General features: G+C 36.2%; 1 protein-coding gene across 4 annotated transcripts in view; it reads right to left on the bottom strand.

Annotated features, from left to right (window-relative positions):
- Positions 1–22,853, bottom strand: part of TOP2B (DNA topoisomerase II beta) — a 66,268-nt gene that overhangs the window by 26,710 nt on the left and 16,705 nt on the right. For all 4 annotated transcript variants that reach the window (XM_027880983.1, XM_027880985.1, XM_027880982.1 and 1 more), the window contains exons 2-13: positions 20,444–20,617; positions 19,668–19,758; positions 17,747–17,810; positions 16,387–16,532; positions 15,901–15,998; positions 14,294–14,506; positions 14,035–14,208; positions 7,488–7,589; positions 7,268–7,405; positions 5,546–5,684; positions 1,383–1,540; positions 554–679 (exon numbers count right to left, since the gene is read on the bottom strand). In XM_027880983.1, the coding sequence (XP_027736784.1) occupies positions 554–679; positions 1,383–1,540; positions 5,546–5,684; positions 7,268–7,405; positions 7,488–7,589; positions 14,035–14,208; positions 14,294–14,506; positions 15,901–15,998; positions 16,387–16,532; positions 17,747–17,810; positions 19,668–19,758; positions 20,444–20,617 (1,623 nt within the window). The remainder of the gene's footprint in view (positions 1–553; positions 680–1,382; positions 1,541–5,545; positions 5,685–7,267; positions 7,406–7,487; positions 7,590–14,034; positions 14,209–14,293; positions 14,507–15,900; positions 15,999–16,386; positions 16,533–17,746; positions 17,811–19,667; positions 19,759–20,443; positions 20,618–22,853) is intronic.

Genomic DNA, 22,853 nt, shown 5'->3' on the forward strand with positions numbered 1-22,853 from the left:
AACAGCACTATCCCCGAGCTAATAATAAGCTCTTCCAAGCCAAGTGCACGGTTGCAGTTCAAAGTTTCTCTGCCTGTGTTATGTTTTCACTGAGAGCTACACAACTCTCCCAGACACCAGAGAGCTGAATTTTTGTGGAAGACAGCCAAGCCCAGCCCCAGTTCTCATTGGTGGAAAGATGCTTGATAGTTCAACCAATAGATGATCCAAAATTTGCCTTCGTTCTTGTCTCTACCTGACTTGATGCAATACCACCTCATCTACTCTTCCCTTTTGTCTGTACTTTCAACATATTTTTGAGTTATCAAAAGCATGTTTTTATTATTACTTGGCCTTCTCTACTGTTCTGTGCAGCAAAGTCCAGTTGTTCAAAGCAACACCATGGATAAATTAATCTTGTAAAGAAATCTCATACATTAGGGATTCCCTCTGAATGCATCCATACTGTCAGAGCTGAGATAGGTTGTAACGCACAAAAACATAACCTGAAAAATTGCAGTAAGATATACTGTAAGACTCTCTGTATATTAAAACCTGTGAATTTCAGACTTACTTGATCTGTCATGATCATAATTTTTCCGTATCTCAAGCTTTTCAGAGACTCTGGATCTTCATAGCTTTTCTTGTATTGTAGTCCAACTATTTTGATGATGTTGTTGATTTCTGCATTTTCCATAATCTGTATAAAAAAGTTTTTTTTGAAGTCAGTGTAAAAAGCAGAAATTTAGAAATATCCCACTCTTTTTTAGGTGGGCTTGAGAGCTGCTTTTTCAATGCACCCCAGCCTCAACTTCATAACCTTTTTGTGCCCAGCCCCTTGTAGCCTTTGCACTTGTAAATATTTCTTCTGTACATGCAAATTCTCAAGACTGCGCCACACTCTTTCTCCTCTATGGCCAGAGCACTTTGGGTCAGGAAAGCAGGGAGAAAACTGCATGCTTAACAAAAAGTCATCTCACAGAGCTGCCTTCTCTTTCCACTGTTTCTGTGGGCATATGCAACACATCTCTCAAATTATGGAGAGCAGCAGAAAGAATGAGATGGGATAATGCTGCTGCACTCAGCTTGTAAGCCAATAAAATCACATGGCAATGGAGAGTATAAAAAAAACTTCAGGGTTTTTAAATATTCATGTGAAATATTAATATGAGTCATAGCAAAATTTCCTTCCACTTGTGAAGAAGTTAACTTTATCATCCCAGTACTGTATTACTACACTTAGTATTTACAGGCTTTAAAGCAGCTGGTGCTTTATGAAATCTCAGCCGCAAAATCTTCATTGAAAAAAAAAAAAAATTAAATATGAAGGTGTAAATCTAGAAATCAAAAATAAACAGGAGACATCCGTTTGTCAGCAAGAAGGAGAGGACAAAAATGCGTACCTGTTTGTGAGAAGCTTCTCGAACATTGAGAATTTTGCCCCTGAGTGGGAATACTCCGTATCTGTCTCTACCAATAACACCCAAGCCAGAGACAGCTAAAGATTTGGCCGAGTCTCCTTCCGTCAATATTAACGTGCAGTCCAAGGAATGTTTGCCACCTGCAGGCCAGGAAGAAGTAGGGGGAAGGCAAAAAACTCAGAAAGCATAACTCAAATAATAATAATAAAAAAAAAATAGAATTCTTCCTTCTCTTCACTTAAGTACATTTAATTTCTATTTTTAGGGATGGCCTTCCACACCACTAAAACTGTACATATCCTTGCCCTTAGCAGTACCCTATGGATTGCTATGGACAAAGAGCAAAATAGACAAAATGGGATGCAATACTGGCACTTCTTATACAATGGTCCCTACACGTCTGCACAAAAAAAGTCTGATTGCTTCTGTGCCTTTACCATTTCATTTTTCTGGCTGCAAATTTCTTACACACATACATTATGCATGTCTGAGTTACACACAGGAGTTATTTCCCATTCTGTATTTCCCCTTTCCTCACAGCATACTTTAAAAAGTAATTTATTAAATCATTTCTGTGGGTTTCTTTTTTTATTGTCCATCAGCTGAAGCCAGACAACTGTAAGAAAAACTTGACAGAAAAGCTCAAAAGATGAGAACATTTGCACTTATTATACCTCACAAATTTCTTGAAAGAAAAATAAATCTTCACTAACAATGTAATTTTGACTCTCCAAGACACAGTGCATTTTGGTGCCTGTGTGCCCAATATATTCAAAACTGTGATGACATTTATGTTCTGTTTATTGCAACTGCAGTAGGGGAATAGATGTTCCAAATAACAAGCAGGTTGAAAAAAAAGAAATCTATCCTTTTGCAAGAGTGCAAACGCTCATTAAGCAGTTTTGCTATTTCATCAAGGCTAGGTGGTAGGAAAGACTACAAAAAAATTCAATCTGGTTAAGTCTCACCTATTGCTAATAAGGTAAGTTTTGAATATACTGGAATTTAAAATAGGTGCTGTGATTTGCTTTTACCAGGTAGGTAAAAACCACCCCATACTTCCCTATTACACAGAATTTACATTCAACATCTTTGGTTTTCTGAATCAAGATGTTTGGCCAAAGAGAATCTAAATTAGGCAGCTATTCACAGTGTCAATAACTACCTATCAACAAAGTGGACTACAAATACCAAAAAAAAAATACTAGTGTGCTGTTCAGAATATATGAGAGTCAATATTTTTCCCAAAGTGAACTGCAGAAAACACATCTGAATGTAATCCAGGTGGACTTCCTTCTGGAATCATTGCAATCATTAGCAATTAATTTCATGGAAATACAGTGTGCCAGGTATTTTCCTGAGCATGGCTCTAAAGAACTCTAAGAAAGAACTACATCAACTGGTAAATTCAAAAAATGCCCTTATGCTTCACCAGATTACGTAATCTCGCTGTTTCCTTACAGCCCTATATTCCTATTTCTTTATTTTTGCTTTTGTTCTAACCCTGCACCTCCAACAAGCCACAGAACTATGCATACCTCATCAAGATCACAAAAAAGCAAGCATGACCAGGTATAGGACTCATTCTTTACAGTGGGGGAAGAAATCTGCAGCAGCTACATCACTGTACAGATACCTCTCTCATATTCTTATGTAGCAACAAATACGTCAACTACAACACAGTGCATTTTGCTCCCAGGCTACACACAGGTTACTCTGTGTGACACATATGGATGTCTTGAAACAATCTCCCTGAAAGTGTATCTTCATATATCATTTGAACCTTTTCTCCAGCTTACAGGGAGGTCTGAAATTCTTTTGAAAAGATGGTTTATAACTGTGTAACTCTTCACCATATACTCACAGTCCTGCACATTCTTAGGCAATATTCATACAGAAAAGGTGAATTTTTTGGACCTAGGAATACTGATCTGCCTCACAGAAGGAGGACATACAGTCCTTAATTCACCTGATCCTTAGAATCCCTCAGTCATAGAATCACAGAATGGTTTGGGTTGGGAAGGGACCTTAGGGATCATCTAGTTCCAATCCCCCTGCCATGGGCAGGGACTCCTTTCTCTAGACAAGGTTGCTCAGAGCTCCATCCAACCTGTCCCTGAACACTTCCAGGGATGGGACATCCACTACTTGTCTGGGCAACCTGTTCCAGTGCCTCACCACTGTCACAGTAAAGAATCTATTCTGTACATCTAATCTAAATTTCCCCTCTTCCACTTTGAACCCATTACTCCTTTCACCACAATCCTTTCTATTAAGGCCCCAAAGGCAAGGATTAGTAGTTCTACAATGTTTTTTGCCTGAGTACTCTTTAAAGAATTTCCATGGTACCAGTACTTCCTTTCTCCCTTTATCTTAAGAAACATCATCAGTTAGGCATCATTAACGACTGAAATTCACTGAGACAAGTTCTCAAGAGCAAACCAATCACCTCAGCCACACTGAAGGAGTCACTCTTTCATATCACCTTCTGCCTTCCCTTTCTCTATGAAAGCAGAAATCAGAGATCCTGATTATTTTTGATTGTGCAAAAAACCCAAAATGTTCCTTTCCAAAATAAACAGATGATCCATATGATACCTTCGGTCTTTAAAAAGAAACAACTTAAGAACTTTTCAGTAAATGTATTACTAGTGATCCTCTAATTTAAAACATCTCTTCCAGTATAGATAACACTTCAGAAAGTCAGGCAAAGGCTGCATATGACAATACACATTGTACTCAAAAACTGAATGCCTCTCTGCCTCTCTGTGTGTCCACCCCAAACATGCAATGCCTTCAATGTGAGAAATGTAGTATGTTCCACATCTTCAATACACTAATACCCAGGTAAGCCTCCTTGGGAGATGCAGAGTTCCCACCCCCCATGGAACTAGGCAGCAGAAAATACTTGGGTAATAGGGATTCAAGGCATGCAGAGCTTTAGGCATCAGTGCTGAGCCCAGATGAATCCCTACATATCTGCTTAGTTGAGGAAGTTTCAGGATCCCTCTACCAAAAGCTGTGTAAGAAGTGATTTTGAAGGCTGGTCTCCAAAGCAGAGCTAAAAAATCCTATGAAGACAGTGTGACCAAAATTATTCATTATATGATTTAGGAGAGTTAGGCTTCATAGCCATAATTTCTCCAAGCACACAATCTTCTACAGAAGAAAAATACCAGGAACTTGCATCTGACTAAGGAATGCCAATTCCACAAGCAAAACACTAGTCAAAGGAGACATGATTATCAACTTTTGAGACAAAATATGACATCTGAATAACAAGAAAAGTAATAAAATAGTGAAGAAAACAAATTTTAAAAAAATCAATAGCAAGGAATCAAAAAAGGAAGAAAATTAAACAGGTCTCATTATCTCTTTGAGTCAGTTTTGGCTTGAACACTGAAGCTCAAAAATTAAGAAAAGCTTCCTTACTAGTCTTACATGCTTTCACCTACTCAGCCCACCCACCTCCTTCATTGCAATTTATCTACCTTTGTTTAATGTAAGGATGTATTAAAAATGAACTAACATTAACACAGAATGGCAACATTTCAAGCTCTTCAGTCATATGCGCCCCTCAAATAATTCAAGAACAACTCCCATTGCTATTGGCACAAAGACTGCCAGCTGATCCTGATCCCTATCTGTGTGCTAAAGAAGCAAGCTAGCAGAGATTGCCAGTTTGCTCTATATTCCCAGACAGGAACCTAATGGCATTTAAAGTCTTATGAAAAAAATCTCTTGAACCTCAGGTGTGCACACTATGTGATCTACTTCCTATACCTTGTGGCCCTATAAAGATCCTGATCTTTTTACATTAGAAAGGTCAAGAAGACATCCAAAACAGCATATTGGTAACACTATTTAGCAGGAAATCACAATTAAAATATAGACACTCTTCCAATATCAAACTAGACTGCTGCTTTTGTTCAGTGTTATTAATTCTCTGCTCTGGAGAGGACAGTGTTCCTGATATCAAACTCACCATCATGCTTTAAATTCTACCTCTAGAAAGTTTAAAAAACTAGAAAGACCTTTAATAAAAAACCCATAAAGATGAAAAATAAAGTCAGGTTTAAAATTATGTTTGTGAAAAATTTATGAAACATTAAAGAGTCATTAAAGAAATTAAAAATAATTCTTACCAGCATCATTAGCATCATCCAGTTTTGGAATGCCCTTGATTTTACTGTGTTTCACTGATGAACATTTTTTGTTCAGCTGAGTTTGTGCCTTGAATTTGACCCAGTTCAAAATACTCTCTATGATACCACAGTTAGAGGCCTACAAGTAACAAATCAGAATTGTGGATGAGAAAACTAAAGCTTCACATAGCAGATTCTCACATCTCAATTTCAAGTCACTGATCTAACACTGCTTCTCAAAGCTCTCTAAATTTTAAAAACTGCAATATATGAAACTCAAGGAATTAACATATACCTTACTCTTTAGCATTTTATGCACGTGAAACCAAAACACAACACACACAGAGCATCCTTTTCCACCCCTTATATAACTGGTAGAAAGAAGAAAGGAGGTCTAAGACCTAACAAGAGTTTGTCTTATGTTGTGTGGTTGATGTGCTGAGACATTTTAGTTTCTAAAGCACCTGTTTCCCGGACTTTGACAGCAAAAAGTAACCGTATGGGATATTTATGACCATTTAAAGTTTCTTTGGAAATGATTGGAAATGGATGAAAGACAATCATTCCATTTAAGAATAAGGCTTTATATCAACCGTTTGAGAAAGGGGTATCATTTTTAGAAACGCATCTGCAGAAAAAGTACCATATAGTATATTTTCTAAACTAAAACTGCTTTAGGTTTGGTTTCCCATCAAAACAAAATACATGTGGAACAAAATACTGTGAGCTTTGGCTTTTCATTATTACCCACAACGCAGCATTGTGGAGTTTCTGCTGCACATTTAGCACATCTGGAAATCAATGTTCAATTCAGGGAATATTACAAACACTATAAATCGAACCTGCTGATTGAAATACAACATGTATTCACTCTTCAGATTTTGTTATATGATACTGTGTTGTGGGGTTTTTTTCCCCTGTAAGTTCTATAAGAATGTCACTTGTAATACAGAATTAGAAGCTGAAAACACTACACAGCAAATGGAGTTTTGATGCCAAAGAGTATAAGCAGTTAGCACCATTCTCCTCACTACTGGAGCTCCATTTATGCTACTGGTCCTATATAGAACACATTATATTGAGTTCTGGCTAACAGAAGTCTACCTTTGCTGCATTCTATAAAAATAGAAGAAAAACCTCTAAAATGTATTTCTACTGGTACATTAATTTAGAATAGCAATTCTTAGCCCATTTACAGAAAAAATTTCAAACTTGTTGCCCAACAATAATGATCACTTTTAATACTACAGCCTCAGTTTTGCATTTCCTTTATTACTGGAAGAACAAGTAAATGCAACGTATCCCCTCCCTCTCTTTTCACCTTAGTGAAACAGAATAAGAACTGATACCAAAGAATAAGGTAGATAATATTCTCAACTTCAGAAAAATATTTTAACACAAAAAAAATTGGTCAAGGACTATGTTTAGGTTTTAAAAGTCACATTCATTTCATCAATATAAATACCAGAATCTCCAATAAATGGGCTGATCAGGTCAAGCTTGCTTTTAAATCCAGGGCAAGAGTCAAAATATAGTTGCTGCCTCCATTATTAAGACCAAAGGTTCCTCCATCCCATTTTCATAGTATGCAAATATCACCAGAATACCACAGTGCACTAAAATTAACCTTCTGCTATATCTGCACTTGGATCCAGTACATCAATTCCTGCTTCCCAGGGGGGAAAAATAAAAAAAGGAAAAAAGAAAAAAAGGTTTACTTACTGCTTTAAAAAATTTCTCAGATAGCTGGCACTTTGACCCAAAACTTTTAGGTTGCAATGTCATGTTTTCCTTTGTCTGGGAATCAAATGATGGGTTTTCAATCAAACAATTAACAAAAACCCATATATGATTCTTCACCTGTTGAAAACACAGAAACCAATTTACTCAATAAAGTTCCACACATTCATATTTTTCAATATTTTTGTAAGAAGTAACTTGCCTGAAACGGTTTGACTGAAACTCCAGCTTTATTCTTCTTTTTCACCACTTCTATCAGTTTACCAACAACTTGATCCACCACGTAATCAACATGCCTACCACCCTGAATGAAGAGAAAAACAAAACAACAAAATAATTGAATTTCCTAATAGTTTTTATCAGTATTAACCAAGTTCCTGCAGTCATACTTAAATTTGGAAATCCATGTACATTAAGTTTACCATAAGAAAGAAAAATCTGGTTTGAAGTTTCTCTTTCATGTCATTCAGTCTACATTCAAGTGAGGATGACAGAACTTACACAGAACAGAAGGAGACCTTTCCTTCACTGTACAGTTATGGACTTCAAATGTAGCCACTTACAGCTTGTAACAGGATACAAAACCTTAAGAGTATGGCATATCTGAAAATTACTCTGCAGTACTGGGATGTACCTACAACACCACACAGCTGTTATGTGCCTTTTTAACTGGCACGTAAATAGCCTTGGACTGAAAAAAACACATATTTGTTCCTCAAATTACACTTTCTCCATTAGGTTCATTAAAGAAAGATGTTCACAAGCTTACCCTCAGATATACAGCACCCATGCCTATTCCTTCCCAAAAGTGATCTCACCTTTTCTTAGCCGTATTACAGAACTCTTGGCATAAAAGTTATTAGTAATAATTGTTTGCTAGCCTGGGACTTGAGCAAATGGAGAGAAAACTGCAAATAGCCAACCACAAGATCCAGAAAACTTAGAACAGAACAAGACAACCTTGAGGAGATGGCCAGTTCTCCTTACAACTCACCAGAGGCTAAACCTGTTCCAAATTCATATCTGATGGGGCAAGAAGAGATTCATACAGAGCATGCAGTTAACCATAAGCTGGCAAACCAAGCCCTTAGGAAACCACAGGACAACAACTTGTAGCTACATAATCATGGTGCCACCACTCTTCTAGGAAACAAAAGCAGTCTGCTGGACTCTCTCACAGCTACTACTCAAATTTACAGGGAAGGGGTGGGGGGAAGCTTATAAGCAATTTCTTGCATCATCATAGTGATGAAAACAAAAAAGGGAAGAATATATAAGATTTTTCTTCCTCTGTTGCACCATCAGAGCTGAAACATTCATAGGGCCTGTCACAATTCTTCCTTTTACCCTATAAGAAAGGGGCCTGAGCACTGGTTATCCTTGTTAAAGGGTTTTTCAATCAGGAGTTTCGAATGAAGCCTTTATAGCAAGAAAAATTTTGGTGGAGGCAGTGTTTTCAGCTCCCAACTATGATCCCTACCACAACAGACCCCGAGGAAGAAATACTCATTTATTTACTTAAACTTCGGAAGTAGTAAGTCAGAAATGTTATCTTTTTGAAGCTATATATAACTCAAGCTTTGCAATACAGCAGGATGATGAAAATACAGATTATTTTCAATGCTTAAGCTGCAGTTTTACTTACTAGATTCAGTCTAAATAAGAAAGTGCTAAGCATTTGAACACCTTTAGAAAGTGTGTCAAAGCTTCTGTCACCTTTCCAAGCTATAGTCCTCTTTAGACTTAAACTTTAAACCAGTTACAAAAGAAAAAGAAAAACCCAAAACATACTGCATGGAGATAAGTAATTCTGGGATTAAATTGCTTGGAAAATAAAAGCATTTTATGTGAAGTTTCTGAAAAGAACACAAAACCAAACTATTATAGCTCTATTACCTCCTAACAATGACAACTGATTTACATGTGTAAAAGAAATCTAACAGTTATGGGGGTATATTCTACACTGCAGAAGAAATCTGTATCAGAGCCACTAGTAAAAATTTACAGATAAAACATTCCAGATTAGGAGAAACAAGTAGTATTTGAAGGTATGTCCTCTGAAGTCTTTAAATCTGTGAAACACTGACACTGAAATTGCCTAAACAAGTGGTAATAAATATGTTTAAATATTAAGAAATCCAAGTCGACACAACTTCCTTTATGTGTAGAACAACAGGCTTTGGAAAGCTGCCAAAAATATGAATGGCCTTAAACTCCTGGATATCTGAAAGCTGTTTATATTTTTTGATTATTCAAATGCCTTTCTTTAAATTTATAGACAAAAGGCAAAAATATTAATAAAATATTAAAATCTAGTGTCTGTCATAGGAAGTTCAGAATACTTTGACTAAATCTGTTATCTTGTAATGAAGAATGGAGCAATGCATGAATATCCTATAGAATTAACACATACCTAACTCAACCCTCAGATCACAGATCACCTTTGCTTTAATTCAATTAGGGCTTTACAAAAATACAGACTAAATACTGGTTCCTGTTCAGCTCAATTTGCATTAGAAGAAACAAAACAAAGAAAATATGCCCTTCGGGATATTCCTACTGAGGTAACAAAAAGAAAAATCCTACTTCTTTAAAGCTGTTTTTAAAACAGAACCAAATAGAAAAACTTTTGATGGGTATGAGGAAGTACAGGGTAGACAACAGAAAATTACAAAACTAAGAAAAAAAACAGCAGCCAAAACGAAGAAAACAAATAGCAAGCAAAACCCTAAAATTAGGATTCTACATTTTAAGGCAGAGCATGCATCTGAAAAGACTGAAGATGTAAAGTTATTGAACTGAGAGAAGATAGCGGTTGTGTTTTTGACTTCATGCAGAAAGTAGAAATTAAAAAAAAAAAAAAAAAAAAAAAAAAAAAAAAAAAAAAAAAAAAAAAAAAAAAAAAAAAAAAAAAAAAAAAAAAAAAAAAAAGAGGGGATAAAACCAAAATGGTTACAATGGTAAATATTATTAGTCAAAACCAAACCAGGACTTGCACTTCAAAGAAACCATCTATGGTTTCTGTCAATCTCTAGAGTCATCTACTAAAACAGCAACATACACCACTGTTGTGTTTCAGAAGCACCATACAAAGTATTTTTTCATGGGGTTTCTTCCTAAACACTAAACAAACAAAAAAACCACACCCAAGACCCAAACCCCACCAAAACTGAAACACAACTGTTTTTATTCACATATGGATGACAGAGATTCAGCACACACAGAGTTCAACTGAAAGTCGATATATCAATATCCTGTCACTTTAAAGAAAAATAGATCCATTTCCAAACTGTAAAGTGACTACAGGAAAAGATCAAATTACATGTTTCAAAAACATTCCACATTTGAATGGCAATCTTGAAATGCATTATTTTTACCCATCACATTACTGGAAACTTATCCTTATGGGAACATCTCAGCATATTTTTGTATTTACAACTTCAGCAATTTTTTTTTTTTTTTTTAAAGAATTTTAGCACTTCAAACATTTTGCTAAAACTATTTTGATATCTTATACCAAAAAAACCCAGCAGCTTATCATTAACTCTTGTTCCCAGGTGGTACTAGTTATTATAACAGTTCCCTATCCCTGTGTCCATTTCCAAGTGTGCAGCCGCGAGCGAGCCACGCTCAGAGCTCGGAGTTGGGAACCTCTCAACCATCTCACCAGCAGGTGGCACAAGTACCCACCATGGAACCGTAACAGCCCAGAACTGACCCAGCCGTCTCAGCAATTCCGTACAAGACGCTCTAAATCTAGGGGGCTGTCTGTGGTTATTATGACTTCTGCACTATGGGAAAACAGCGCTGAGACTGCATAACCTTCCTTTCTCCAGAAGGTAGTGACTGGAATCCCAGTCTTGCAAATTTCAGGATGCAAAGGCATCTAATGAAACACTGACAATTAAAAACCTTAAAAATGGAGCTTTGACTGCCTCCTATATACATTCTGTTCTTACCATCATGAATAGCCAACAGCCTAATTCATTTGGAGGTAAGATAAATTTAAATTCTACAGACAGATAGATGGCTAATACGGCAGAAAAATTCAGAAGATAATTATAAATTTGAAGTTTTCATTTAATTAGCTACACAAATACAATACTAATTTCTTTTGCATTTGTTTTCTATTGTACTTATTTTATTAGAAAAATCTGAAAACTGGAATAGTCCTGAATTTCTTGCTGAACTCCAGCAAATTTTAACAGGTTGGGATTCTCCCTCTATCCAAGTCTGCTCTCTGACACTGCAACTGTATTAGCTGGGCATTTCTGCTAAAATAATTAACAGTATTTGAGTTAGCAGTGACACTATATCAAAAATATTATTAGATTACTATGCTAATAACTGGAAAAAAACAAAATCTAACAGTAATGGGAGTATATTCTACATTGCAGAAGTAGAATATACGATTTCTATCAAAGCTAATATTTGAAATTCCAAACTTGAGAAGACCGTGTTTAATCAGTTTACAAGTCTCCCTCTAAAGGTTATTTGTACAACTCTAATAGCTACAAACATTCTTTCAAATGCTGCCTCAAAGCCTGAAGCCAAATTCTGTGTGCTCTACTGTAGCAAACTTTGGAATAAATGAGAGCTGATCAAGGTAACAAATTTACAAGAACCAAACAATGGAGTTGTGCCTCAGCATACTGCCTGGCCTTCCAAACGCCCCTCAAAAAAACAACCCCAGAACCTAAAAAAAAAAAGACTTGTTTGGAATTTAGAGGAAGTTTAAAAAAGACAGAAGAGAAGTTATGACTAGGTGAAATTTATCCAGAACAGAAATGAAAAGCTTTCAGCAAACAGCAACAAATAACCAAAACACAGCTGAAATGAGCTCCTCACCTGTCAGCAGACAAAGGGACAGGCAGCTGACACTGTTAGTTTCTAGCCATTATGTCTCATCAGTGGGTAGTTGCACATCAATTGCTGGTGAGGTGGTTCACTGGCTCTGAACATTCCATATCCAATCACACACATAAGGCATGGATCAGGAAAGTGGGAAAAACTAGAAATTACACCACTTACCTTTGAGGAATACACAGTACTTTTTTCTATGAATTTGATTAGAGAATATATGATAACAATGTATGTGTAGCTGCGCAATGGGTGAAAATTAATCCAAAAAAATAAAATTCAAAATTTTGAGTAAGTGTATATGATATATTTGACTTAGAAGTCAATAAGTATTCATTTTTTTCAGACACATTTTCTTAACCTGGTATCAAGAACAATTAAGTTTTTCTACATTGGCAGTTTCCTCATAAAAGTATTGTACACATCTTTAAGGTTATGGTTTTATGCTTCTTTATGTTGCATGAAGAGGCCTGAATTAAAATTAGTCGTAAACCTTCAACTACCAGATACATTTGTCATCCCTAGTTTTGAACAAGTATCAGATAAGAACTTAATTAAAATGCACACTTAGAAAGTAAATATTCTAAAATGAAATAAACTGTCCCCATTTCCACTGAACGCTTGTTCCGCTAAACTGAACATGACTGAAAAGAAGTTGTGCAGTAAAAATTACATCCCATCAAAACACTGGCTACACATCACCAACCACCAAGGCTAACACTGCTACCTCTGGGCACCTGCAGGACTGGGGACTCCTCTCAGTGTAACCACTGGTGCTTAGAAACCACGCATGCTACCATCAGAATTTTCTTCTGACTGTCTTAGAAGAGATATGAGCAAGGAGAGGTTTTTAAGGTTCCAATTACCAGTTCTCACCATTCCTATCTTTTGGAAAGCTTGTTAAAATCTGCTAGATCTAACAACTAGACTGTCTAGAGGGCTGTCTGTGGTTATTATGACTTCTGCACTATGGGAAAACAGCGCTAAGACTGCATAACCGTCTTTTTTCCAGAAGGTAGTGACTGGAATCCCAGTCTTGCAAATTTCAGGATGCAAAAGGCATCTAACGAGGATCTTTTCAGGATGCAAAGGCATCTAGACTGTCTAGTTGTTAGATCACTCATCAAGTACAACTTACGAAGAGCAAAAATGACAAATTCTTTCACCCTGGTGGATCTCAGATCCCTAAACCTGGTCCATGCCAAACGGGAGCAAATGAGTGTTATGCCAGTTGATTTTGGGTGATAGCCTTGGTGCCTGACCACCCCAGCAATTTAAGAAGCACAAAGCTGTACTTTAGTATGCTGAGCATACTGCTGCCTTATCATAACTGAAGGTTTCTCTACGGTATCATTTTACTACTACTACAGTTGCTACTAAGTAGAAAGAAAACCTAGATACCCTTGCCTAGGTAAAAGAAAATTAATCTCAACACTTCAGGCCAATTTTATACAACATAAAGCAATAAATGGATAAGCATTTTTTCAAGAACACTGAAAGCCATTTTTGTCTTCCAAAACTTGTTACTGGTAGCTTCAAAGATGTCTGTACATTTTTTACCTTCTTTTCAGAATTACCTTACTACAATGTGTTAAAAATGAAGGAATAAATTACTTCCATTCATTTTAATCAATACCATGTATGCTCACATAAAACATCACTGATAATGATTAGTAGTATTTTCAAAACTTGGGTATATGTAGAAATACTGCTATGAATGTATTTTGATTCCATCCAATTGCTCTGCCAGGTCCTCTCAAGCAAAGGATTCTCTCACCTGTTTATTTGCAGTAACCTGGTTTTACTTTTTATCAAGCCCCTGATCGGGCACAACCTCAGCACGTATTTTATCATTTCCATTTTTTTTACCGTTTGATCCAACTACTCACCTTTGTGGTAGCTATACTATTTACAAAGCTGATTTGCTGGAACCCCTTCTCGCTCAGAGTGAGGCACACGTCCCACCGTTCATTCACAACCTCGTGAATAACTTTGAGTGCGACTCCAGTTTCATCCAGCTTGTCTTTAACGTAGAGATCTACGTAACTGCGGAACCCGTTTACCTGCAGGTAACACACGTAACAATCACTGCTCTCCGCATTACCAAATACTCAGTACGCTCAAGGTGCTTTAAATTATTATTCTTACAGGTAATTTCTTCCCATTCAACATGACTTTGACTCCTTTGCACGAGCCGGCCAAATCATACGCTCGCCTTGTCATGAGGGCCACAATATCCTTATCAAGTTTTTCCATTTTAAATTTAGATAGGTCTGGCTGGAATGTAATGCATGTATAGTCATCACCATCAAAATGCTTAATCTTCGGCTCAGAGGTCTTCATCATGTTGTTCATCCAAGTCTTTGGAAACAAAATAGGTTAGATGTTAGTTTACAATACACGTCATCCTCTTCCTTTGTTCCCTTTTCCAATTATGCTACGATTGTAACAGTTACACAGCAAAAAGCTCACAAACTTCTTTTACAAGTTTCCTTTGCTAAAACACTATACAAAATTAATTGTTATACAAAGATAACCACAAGCATAGGTGACAGCACATTTGTGGTTTCTGTAAACCTGCAGGTATTACTACACTGGTGGACATGATACCAATGCAAACAGAGCCTCTCTCAGAACTTAATAAATTAGATACAACTAAGCTGACTTTAAAGTCCTTATTACCCATCCATTTAACACTTTTCAATCTCCTACACACTTCTACAGAGAGGCTTATTGGTCTCTGTGCAGAGGCTTGGTAGTCTCCGAGACAGCATCTTGGTGGCTGACCAGTTTGCCAAAGCACGCCTCTTGGAAAAAGCAAGGTGCCCAGACTTGACTCAGGAGTTTTGTGTTGTTCCCTCTCTAAGAACATGGGCACATTTATGTGATCAAGCAGAACATCTGCTCACAGCATGTATCAAAGTTCAGTTGTACTAAATTTTCAAAATTTTGAAAATACTGGAAAATGTAGCACTTTTAAGTCATAAAGCATGTCATTTTCAAAAAGTAAAATTAAATCAATTTTAATCTGCCCTTTGGCAGTCAGCAGAAAATATTACATTTTTTAAGAGACAAGCATAACGGATTAAATGTATTATTTATGTAGTGACATGACAGCATGACCAGAAATTAATTCTTTGTCCAGAAAGAAAGAGAAGGATCCATCAACTGGGAAGGACTCCAAAGCCAAGGAACTTGGGCATCTAATACTCTACCAAAGTTCTTTGAACTTTTAGAATGGTGGCCATCTCAAAGTTGTATACAATAGATCTGATTTCATTCAATCCTTGGTCCGTAGGCGAACAATGAGCAATGGGTTCAAATGGGGGCTTTGTACTTCAGTCCAGTTAGGGTTAATGAAGTTCATGACATAAACACTGAAAAATCTGTTTCTTAACACTATACAAAATTACACAGATAATTGTTTCCATGTTTGCATAGCTAAATAGAAAGATTTTTTGGCAAATCATACAACAGCAGCTATGAAATGTTTCAATTGAATATATTCCATGAATATACTTGTCAGAAACTTGTTTTTCATTTTTAGTAACCTAACCCTCTGAAGAAAGTGTTACTTGACCCAAAAAGTCTAATACATAGAAATACCAGTTTTACTGACTGAGCTAACCTAGCCTGCAAATTCTACACATCCACTTGAATGATAAATGATTAATTTCGTTAAATATTCCTGAAATATATGTGCTAAATTGTAAATTTATGACTGCAGAAAAAAAATAAATTGAACATTTTTATACCTGCTTAAAGCTGTGTTTGTATTCCTTGCAAGCAGTTTCAACTGTAAACTTTGTACTAAATATGTTACAAAGTTTTGCACCATAGCCATTGCGCCCACCTGAAAAAACAACATACGGTAAACTAGGGTCAGTTTAAATTTAGGATAATAAAGCATGTCCTAACTTACTAAATTTATTTTTCCCTTCATTTCAAGAGCACAAATGTTTAAGTGCTTAAATAAACAGAATCAAAATCTAAAACTATGTTGTTATTTAACAATGAGCACTGACATTATAGATGTAAAGTTGCCTGTAAATACCAGTATTAAAAAAGAAAAAGATAAGTTCTTTAAGTCTTTTTACTCTAATAAAGAGCTACAATAATGGTGACTAAGTAATTACATGTTAAGAAATAGAACAGAAAGAGAAAAATTACGAAGGGAAAGCACACTGAAGGAGCACACAATGGCCTAACTGAATAAAACAAAGCACAGTAAATAGTCTTGCCTGTAACTTTTTTCTCATCATCATCGTAGTTGCTGGATGTTAGCAGCTGCCCAAAGATTAAAGCAGGTACATATACTTTTTCTACTTTGTGTTCCACAACTGGTATACCCTTTCCATTATTCCATATGCTGATAATGTTTGATTCCCTATAAGATATTGAAGACATTAGGAAAATTAATCTTGAAAACAGACTTCTGCATACCTGTTTAAATAACTACCTAAAAACATAACAAAAGACTATATTCTTACCACATTTACTCACAGCCCTAACGATTTTAATTACACTCATTTGTGCTTATTAGATGTCTTGAAAGAAGGAGCTTAATTGCCCATACACGACACTGTGTCATAACGTAAAAATAACACCCAAAAATCTGTTTGAAGAGCTTTCACTATCAACATGATCTGCAACAGCATCCTGAAGTTTGGTGACAGAATGACACTCAAGTTAGAGATGTAGCTTCTTAGGTTTCATTGAAGTCCATCCAGACACAGCCAATTTATCATTTGTTTAAAACTGCTATTTCAGATTTATGATAAACATTGTAACTTATTTTATGTATTGGTGCCAAAATTCATCAATATCTGGCATCATGAATATTTCTAGCTCTTACATAGAACTTTCATTTTTGAGTATTAGAGAGTTGAAAATCGTGACGGGTCAGGCAGATTTACACTACCATTTCCTTCCCATTCCAGGATGAAAGCAGAGAAATTACTTCTCAGCATATTTATTCTAAAGGTTAGGTCTGAAAACTAGGTGCCTGAAACATTTATTATTCAGTTAAATGTCACTGAAAAGGTACTACTAAAGGAATCCAATCTGCATGTATTAAACTGCAGTCCTTCTCATTAAAAATTATCTCTAAGTATTCAGTTTCAAAAAACAGTGGTAATGATGTGTTTGCAGTATGAAATTTCAGTGTGATACAGCTGACTAATTCAAACACAATCTTATCCTAATGCTAAAGAGGTTAACATAGAAGTTGAAGAGGTGCAAAACTGTGTTACAAAACCTCAAAGCTGGTATTTATGATTTATAAGTAACCTGGCTGGCTGTAGTTATGTACTGCCAAGCTTTCATCTCATCATGAATTTTATGATCCTCTGGTTTTAAGTTTCATTCAATCAAACATTAATGAATGGTTTAGGAAAGCAATTTATTATAAATTCAGAATGGTAGCACTTATTGTTAACCACTTTTAATTCACCTATTCATCTAAAAATATGAAGCTAATGGAAGTAATTCCAAAAATACTTTGTTTTAAAGAAATCCAATTTCATTGGTAAAATTGTTTGTACCAATCTAAACTACAATAGCACTGGCAGGGAAAGCAAATGAAAACACACTTTTACTTACGGATCAATGGATATTTTAATACAAGTCATATTCTTGTCCCTCTGCTTATTGTCAGCAGCATTTACTAGGAAACAAAGTAGCACAAATTAACACTTCATAGGAGCAATAATTAATTTCTTGGTCTGTAAAACTGTTTGTATACATATCCCACCACAAATTACAACAGCCCAGGTATTTCTTAATCTGGTAGCTCTTTGTGTATTCTGTATCTTAGCAATGAAGTCTATAAATACGACCAAGTATCTGCAAGAAGATATTTTTCAACTTTCTTATAATTACTGACTCTATTTCAAGCAGTTAGACTATCTAAGAAATAAATATGAAAGTGTATTTTGTGAACCTGTTCTCATAACTGTTCTTAGCATACTGAGCATTTCATTCTTCTCTTGCTGTTCTTGTTTGGCTATTTATTACACCATGTATCTGAAAAACCCTACAAAATTATATGCATCATCAGAGCAGTTTACACTTTGTTTTGTCACTAAAACCCACCAAAAAAGTCACATCCATTAAGGAGTGTTTTGACCACAGTAAAAATTATCTCTAAAGCCTGTGAGACTTACAGCTAATAGTCTACAGTTTAGGATCATAATAAGGACAACTGAAAACTAACATTTGATCAGAATTTAATTTAACTGCACTCCCATGTACATGAACTACAGAAAGCAGAAACGTGACTGTGGCCATTAACCATGAAAGCGAGTTACAGTCATTTTCAGTATTTGTCTCATCTCCCATGAAACAGATGACAATAAAACCCCAAAACACCAAAGTACAATATCTCAACAGATGACAAGGATCTCAATATAAGATCAGATATTTCAAGGTGTTTTTGCTAAAATCATCAAGTGCAGTTTCATTCAAGAGCATGCATAGCTGCGCTGTCCCATTTTCATGTTATTACACTGACCCCCAGGTCTCAAACCACACACTGTGGAGCACTTACCAGTGCTATATAAAGAAGCAATAAGCCATTCAGTACTACAATAATTACAGGATAATGATCTTCCCTTTCAATGAGACAATATGGAAGTAGTCCATATAACATGAGATGCCCAAAAATTACATCTATGAGGCAGCACTCAAAACAGAAGTAATTAAAGATTTTCCTTCCCAAATTTACCAAATTAAGTAGTCAGTTTAAAAAAAAAAAAAAGTATTCTTTTCCATTTACAGAGATATAAGCTTTATTGCCTCAAAGGCAGCAATGCTGTAAAGCACAGATGTAGAGATGTGGAAGTTGTGAACCTAATGAAGGTCATGACAAAACTTCCATTGACCACAGTAAACCACAATTTAGTTTATGAGGTAATCCTGCTAACCCTTAGAACAAACTTCATCAAAAAATTTCCTGTCAATTAGCTCAAAATATCAGTTCAGCAGACAGCAGACAGAGATGCTGCACATCTCTGCTGCTGGCTAGTCTTCAATGTGTTCCTGTCAGCAGTAAGTCACAGTAACTCAGTGACTTTTGACATAATTGTCTAAAAATCATTTGTTTGTGCTCAGTCACCACACTTTTTAATGACAGCATGATCTTCATTCATTTTAAAACACGAAATGATGTTTTAAGTGAACACACAGACAACTTATATGTTCATTCTTTAGGAGAAATAATCTTCTTCCAAATATTACTTAAAACTGTAGCCCTAATAGACTACACAGATCAAAAATCTTGTAACAATATTGATCATAAAGAATTATCTAGTTTGGATATTCAGTAACAAATACTTACACTTTCTTACAAGTTCAACTGAAAACTCTTCCCTGTTTAAACTGTTCTGTAGTCCTAGAAGGCACTACAGTTTAGTGGGGCTCCAATTCTGTGATTTAAACTTAGATACAAATTAATGTACTTAGAGAACTTGGAAAAGCATGTACTCCTTAAATCTAATGCAATATTATTGTTAAAAATACTTACCAAGAATTTCATCAAAGATCTTGTACAAGCCTGGAACAAAGGTAACTTCTCTGCAATTCATTCCTACATCTTCATCATAAACCCACATTAACTACATGTAAACAAAAATGAAATAAAAATATTTACTGTCTTGGTAAAGCAGTCTATGTTTCTCTGTTTCCTTAAGGAACTTCACTCTTACAGTCTGATTGGTGCTGTCATACAAGGCAAAAGCAGGAGCAGAAGTTTAGCAAAAATTACAACTGTACCCACAAAAAATTCCATAATGAAAATCCATTATTTTCTGCTCGGCAGGGAACTCCCAACAGTGTAGACAGTGAGGTTCAAAGCAGTTTGCAACTTCACAAAAACAGCTGAAGAAAGTGCCAGCAGGAGGCTTAAATTCTCTGTTCTCTACTTAAACAAACAGACCAAAGCGTTTCTGGACCTAGAACAAATGCTACTTACAAATATGCACGTGTATGTGTGCACAGAGGCATGTTTGCAGGCACAGGCATATACACACATTAACTGTGTGTTTACACACATAGATGTGTGTTTGTGTTTTGACTGGACCTCAGTATTTTCTGAGTACATCTTTTCAGATGAACCAAGCACTACTTTGAAAAGCCTTCTCTCTTCCCTTTCTTACACGTGCACGCACAGACATGACCACATTTTTTAACATCATAATTCAGAATCCAATATAATTCAGTTATGCCTATTTATTAATCAGAGTAGTAATTTCCTCATTAAAGTAGCAAAAACTATTAGATTTTAAATTTAGTCACACTTACCTGAGTTAAGGGTTCAACTGACCCAATGTAGGTATCTGGACGGAGGAGGATGTGCTCAAGCTGTGTCTTTTTCTGATAAACTCTCTCAACAGACATCTTCTTAGAAGTGTCATTTTTATTAATGCTTTCTGAGTCTTCTTTTTTTGAAGCATTCATCTGATTATCAAATAACGTCTAAAAAAAAACCCCAAACCAACAATCAGCCTCATTCATTCAATCTGTCACTCTCAAGATACAAATAAAATCTGACAGAGATCTAAATTACAATCAAAACTTGTCACATAATTTAAATGTTCAGTTTTCAGATGCATTAAGATCAAGCTATCCTTCCAGAGAAAAAAATGTAACAGATTATATGACAGATTCTTAACAAACTGTAACATATTCAAACTTGTTTGAATTGATTTATTAAGCACGATAAACCAAAATAAGGAAACAACAGCATATTACAAAAGACACCTCCTCAGGCTAAGTATTTATAACGCCCATTTTGTGCTTAAGCATTTGAATCCAAACCACCGATTACTGTTCTGAATGATAACAGCAAAACTGCTCTTTTACATTATAGTGTGGCCGATTCATTCACCAGGAATTAAGAAATACTGTAATGATTCTCAACTGCTATAATTAACATTCTCTACTGAAGTGATTAAACCTGGTACAATCCCGGTTTAGAATGCTTCATGATAAAAGGGGAGAGACTATCTAGAAGACAAGAGCATGTAGGGAAATGACGAGGGGGAACAGCTTCAAAGTGAAGAGGAGGAGGTTTAGATTAGATTTTAGGAAGAAATTCTTGACTGTGAAGGTGTGAAGGTGGTGAGGCACTGAACAGGTTGCCCAGATAAGTTGTAGATGCCCCATCCCTGGAATTATTCAAGGTCAGGTTGGATGAAACTCTGAGCAACATGGCCTAGAGGAAGGTATCCCTGCTCATGGCAGCAGGGATTGGAACTAGATGATCTTTAAGGTCCCTTCCAAATCAAACCATTCTGCAATTCTATGAAATAAGTCAAGGACTGTAAAAAAAGAGAATCATACAGGCTAATGTAGCAATTTAAAGAGAATTCATGACTAATATGTCTGGATTTTATAAAAAATGTCTCGAAGAACAAGCAGTGTTACAGTAAACTAATCCACCTTGGTGGGGGGAGGGATTTGGTTCACTTTCAGCAATTTTTTTTTTCTAATAAATACCTCCTTACCATTGAACGAAAACCACGCAAAAGTTAAAATATCTGAGAACAACCAAATATAGAATAGCCCTATTCTGAGACTTCTGAGACAGTAAAGGTGTATACACAAAGGGACTAGGTATGACATTTTACAGTATGCGTTCTGACCTGTAAATTGGAATTATCTTAAAAATACCAATAAACATAACTTGAACTCACATGACTTAGTGTCCTGGCTATCAGACCTAATACATTCTGTCCCCAGCTGCCCAGAACCTGAAATAGTCTCCTTCTCTTAGAGGGGCTTTACCAACTTTGAAGCAGGTGTTACTTGACTGGTGAAAACCATCAACAGACAAATTACGAAGACAAAATCCACTTGCCTCTCAGGTAAATCTTTTTCCTCTCATTTAAGTGTTCCCAGTACACATTTACATAAACTAAATACAGGCTAAACTCTAACCCTTTATTAACCAGTCACTGTGCAAATTTTGCAGCCAAGAGAAAGTTTCATCACTTCTCTCTCAGTCCAGCCCTTGTCGCAGCCTCGGATAGCACTGAAACCAAAGGGTAAGAAACCACATAAACTCATAGGAGAAAGGAGCGCAGGATACTACTGAACTCACACAAACAACCTCAGTAGAATCAAAAAGGTCAAACACCAACCTATAGCATACAATTATCCACGTATTAATCCAAGCTGTCTTCTCCAGCTGCTAGTATTCAAGCTTTGATGCCTCTACACCTCTGTCTGCCTGGTCCACCAGGCACAGGAATAGAGCATTTAATTCTATTCAGAATAGGGGAAATTACGTTTTTCTTCAACATTTAGAAATCACATTTTTCTAGTTTATTTATGGAAATGCTAGGAAACACATACTTCCAAAACCTTAGACACAAGCAGGCTGTGTGTACCAGTGATGACAACAGCCAATTATTTGGCCACGAGCAGACCTGAACATGCCAAATGAGAATCACATTCTCTACTACCTAGTCCTATATCTGACAGCACCCAGAGCAAGCGGGAGAAAGAATCCAGGGAACCTCACAATCCTGCACCAGGATTACACGCAGCAGAGTTGGAACCACAACACAAACTCTCATGACTATTCTTCTGGAGTCCATCACATCTCCTGCCAAACAGAGAGGTTGCAAAATCGCATGTGTGATTAGAGAGCTTTGGCATCCAAGTTACTTTAGCCTCCACTGTCATTTGGTCTTAAACCATGACAACC

Source organism: Empidonax traillii, unplaced genomic scaffold (genome assembly GCF_003031625.1).
Source record: "Empidonax traillii isolate 1590-97213 ecotype Southwest subspecies unplaced genomic scaffold, ASM303162v1 scaffold81:size2596050, whole genome shotgun sequence".
NCBI lineage: Eukaryota > Metazoa > Chordata > Aves > Passeriformes > Tyrannidae > Empidonax > Empidonax traillii.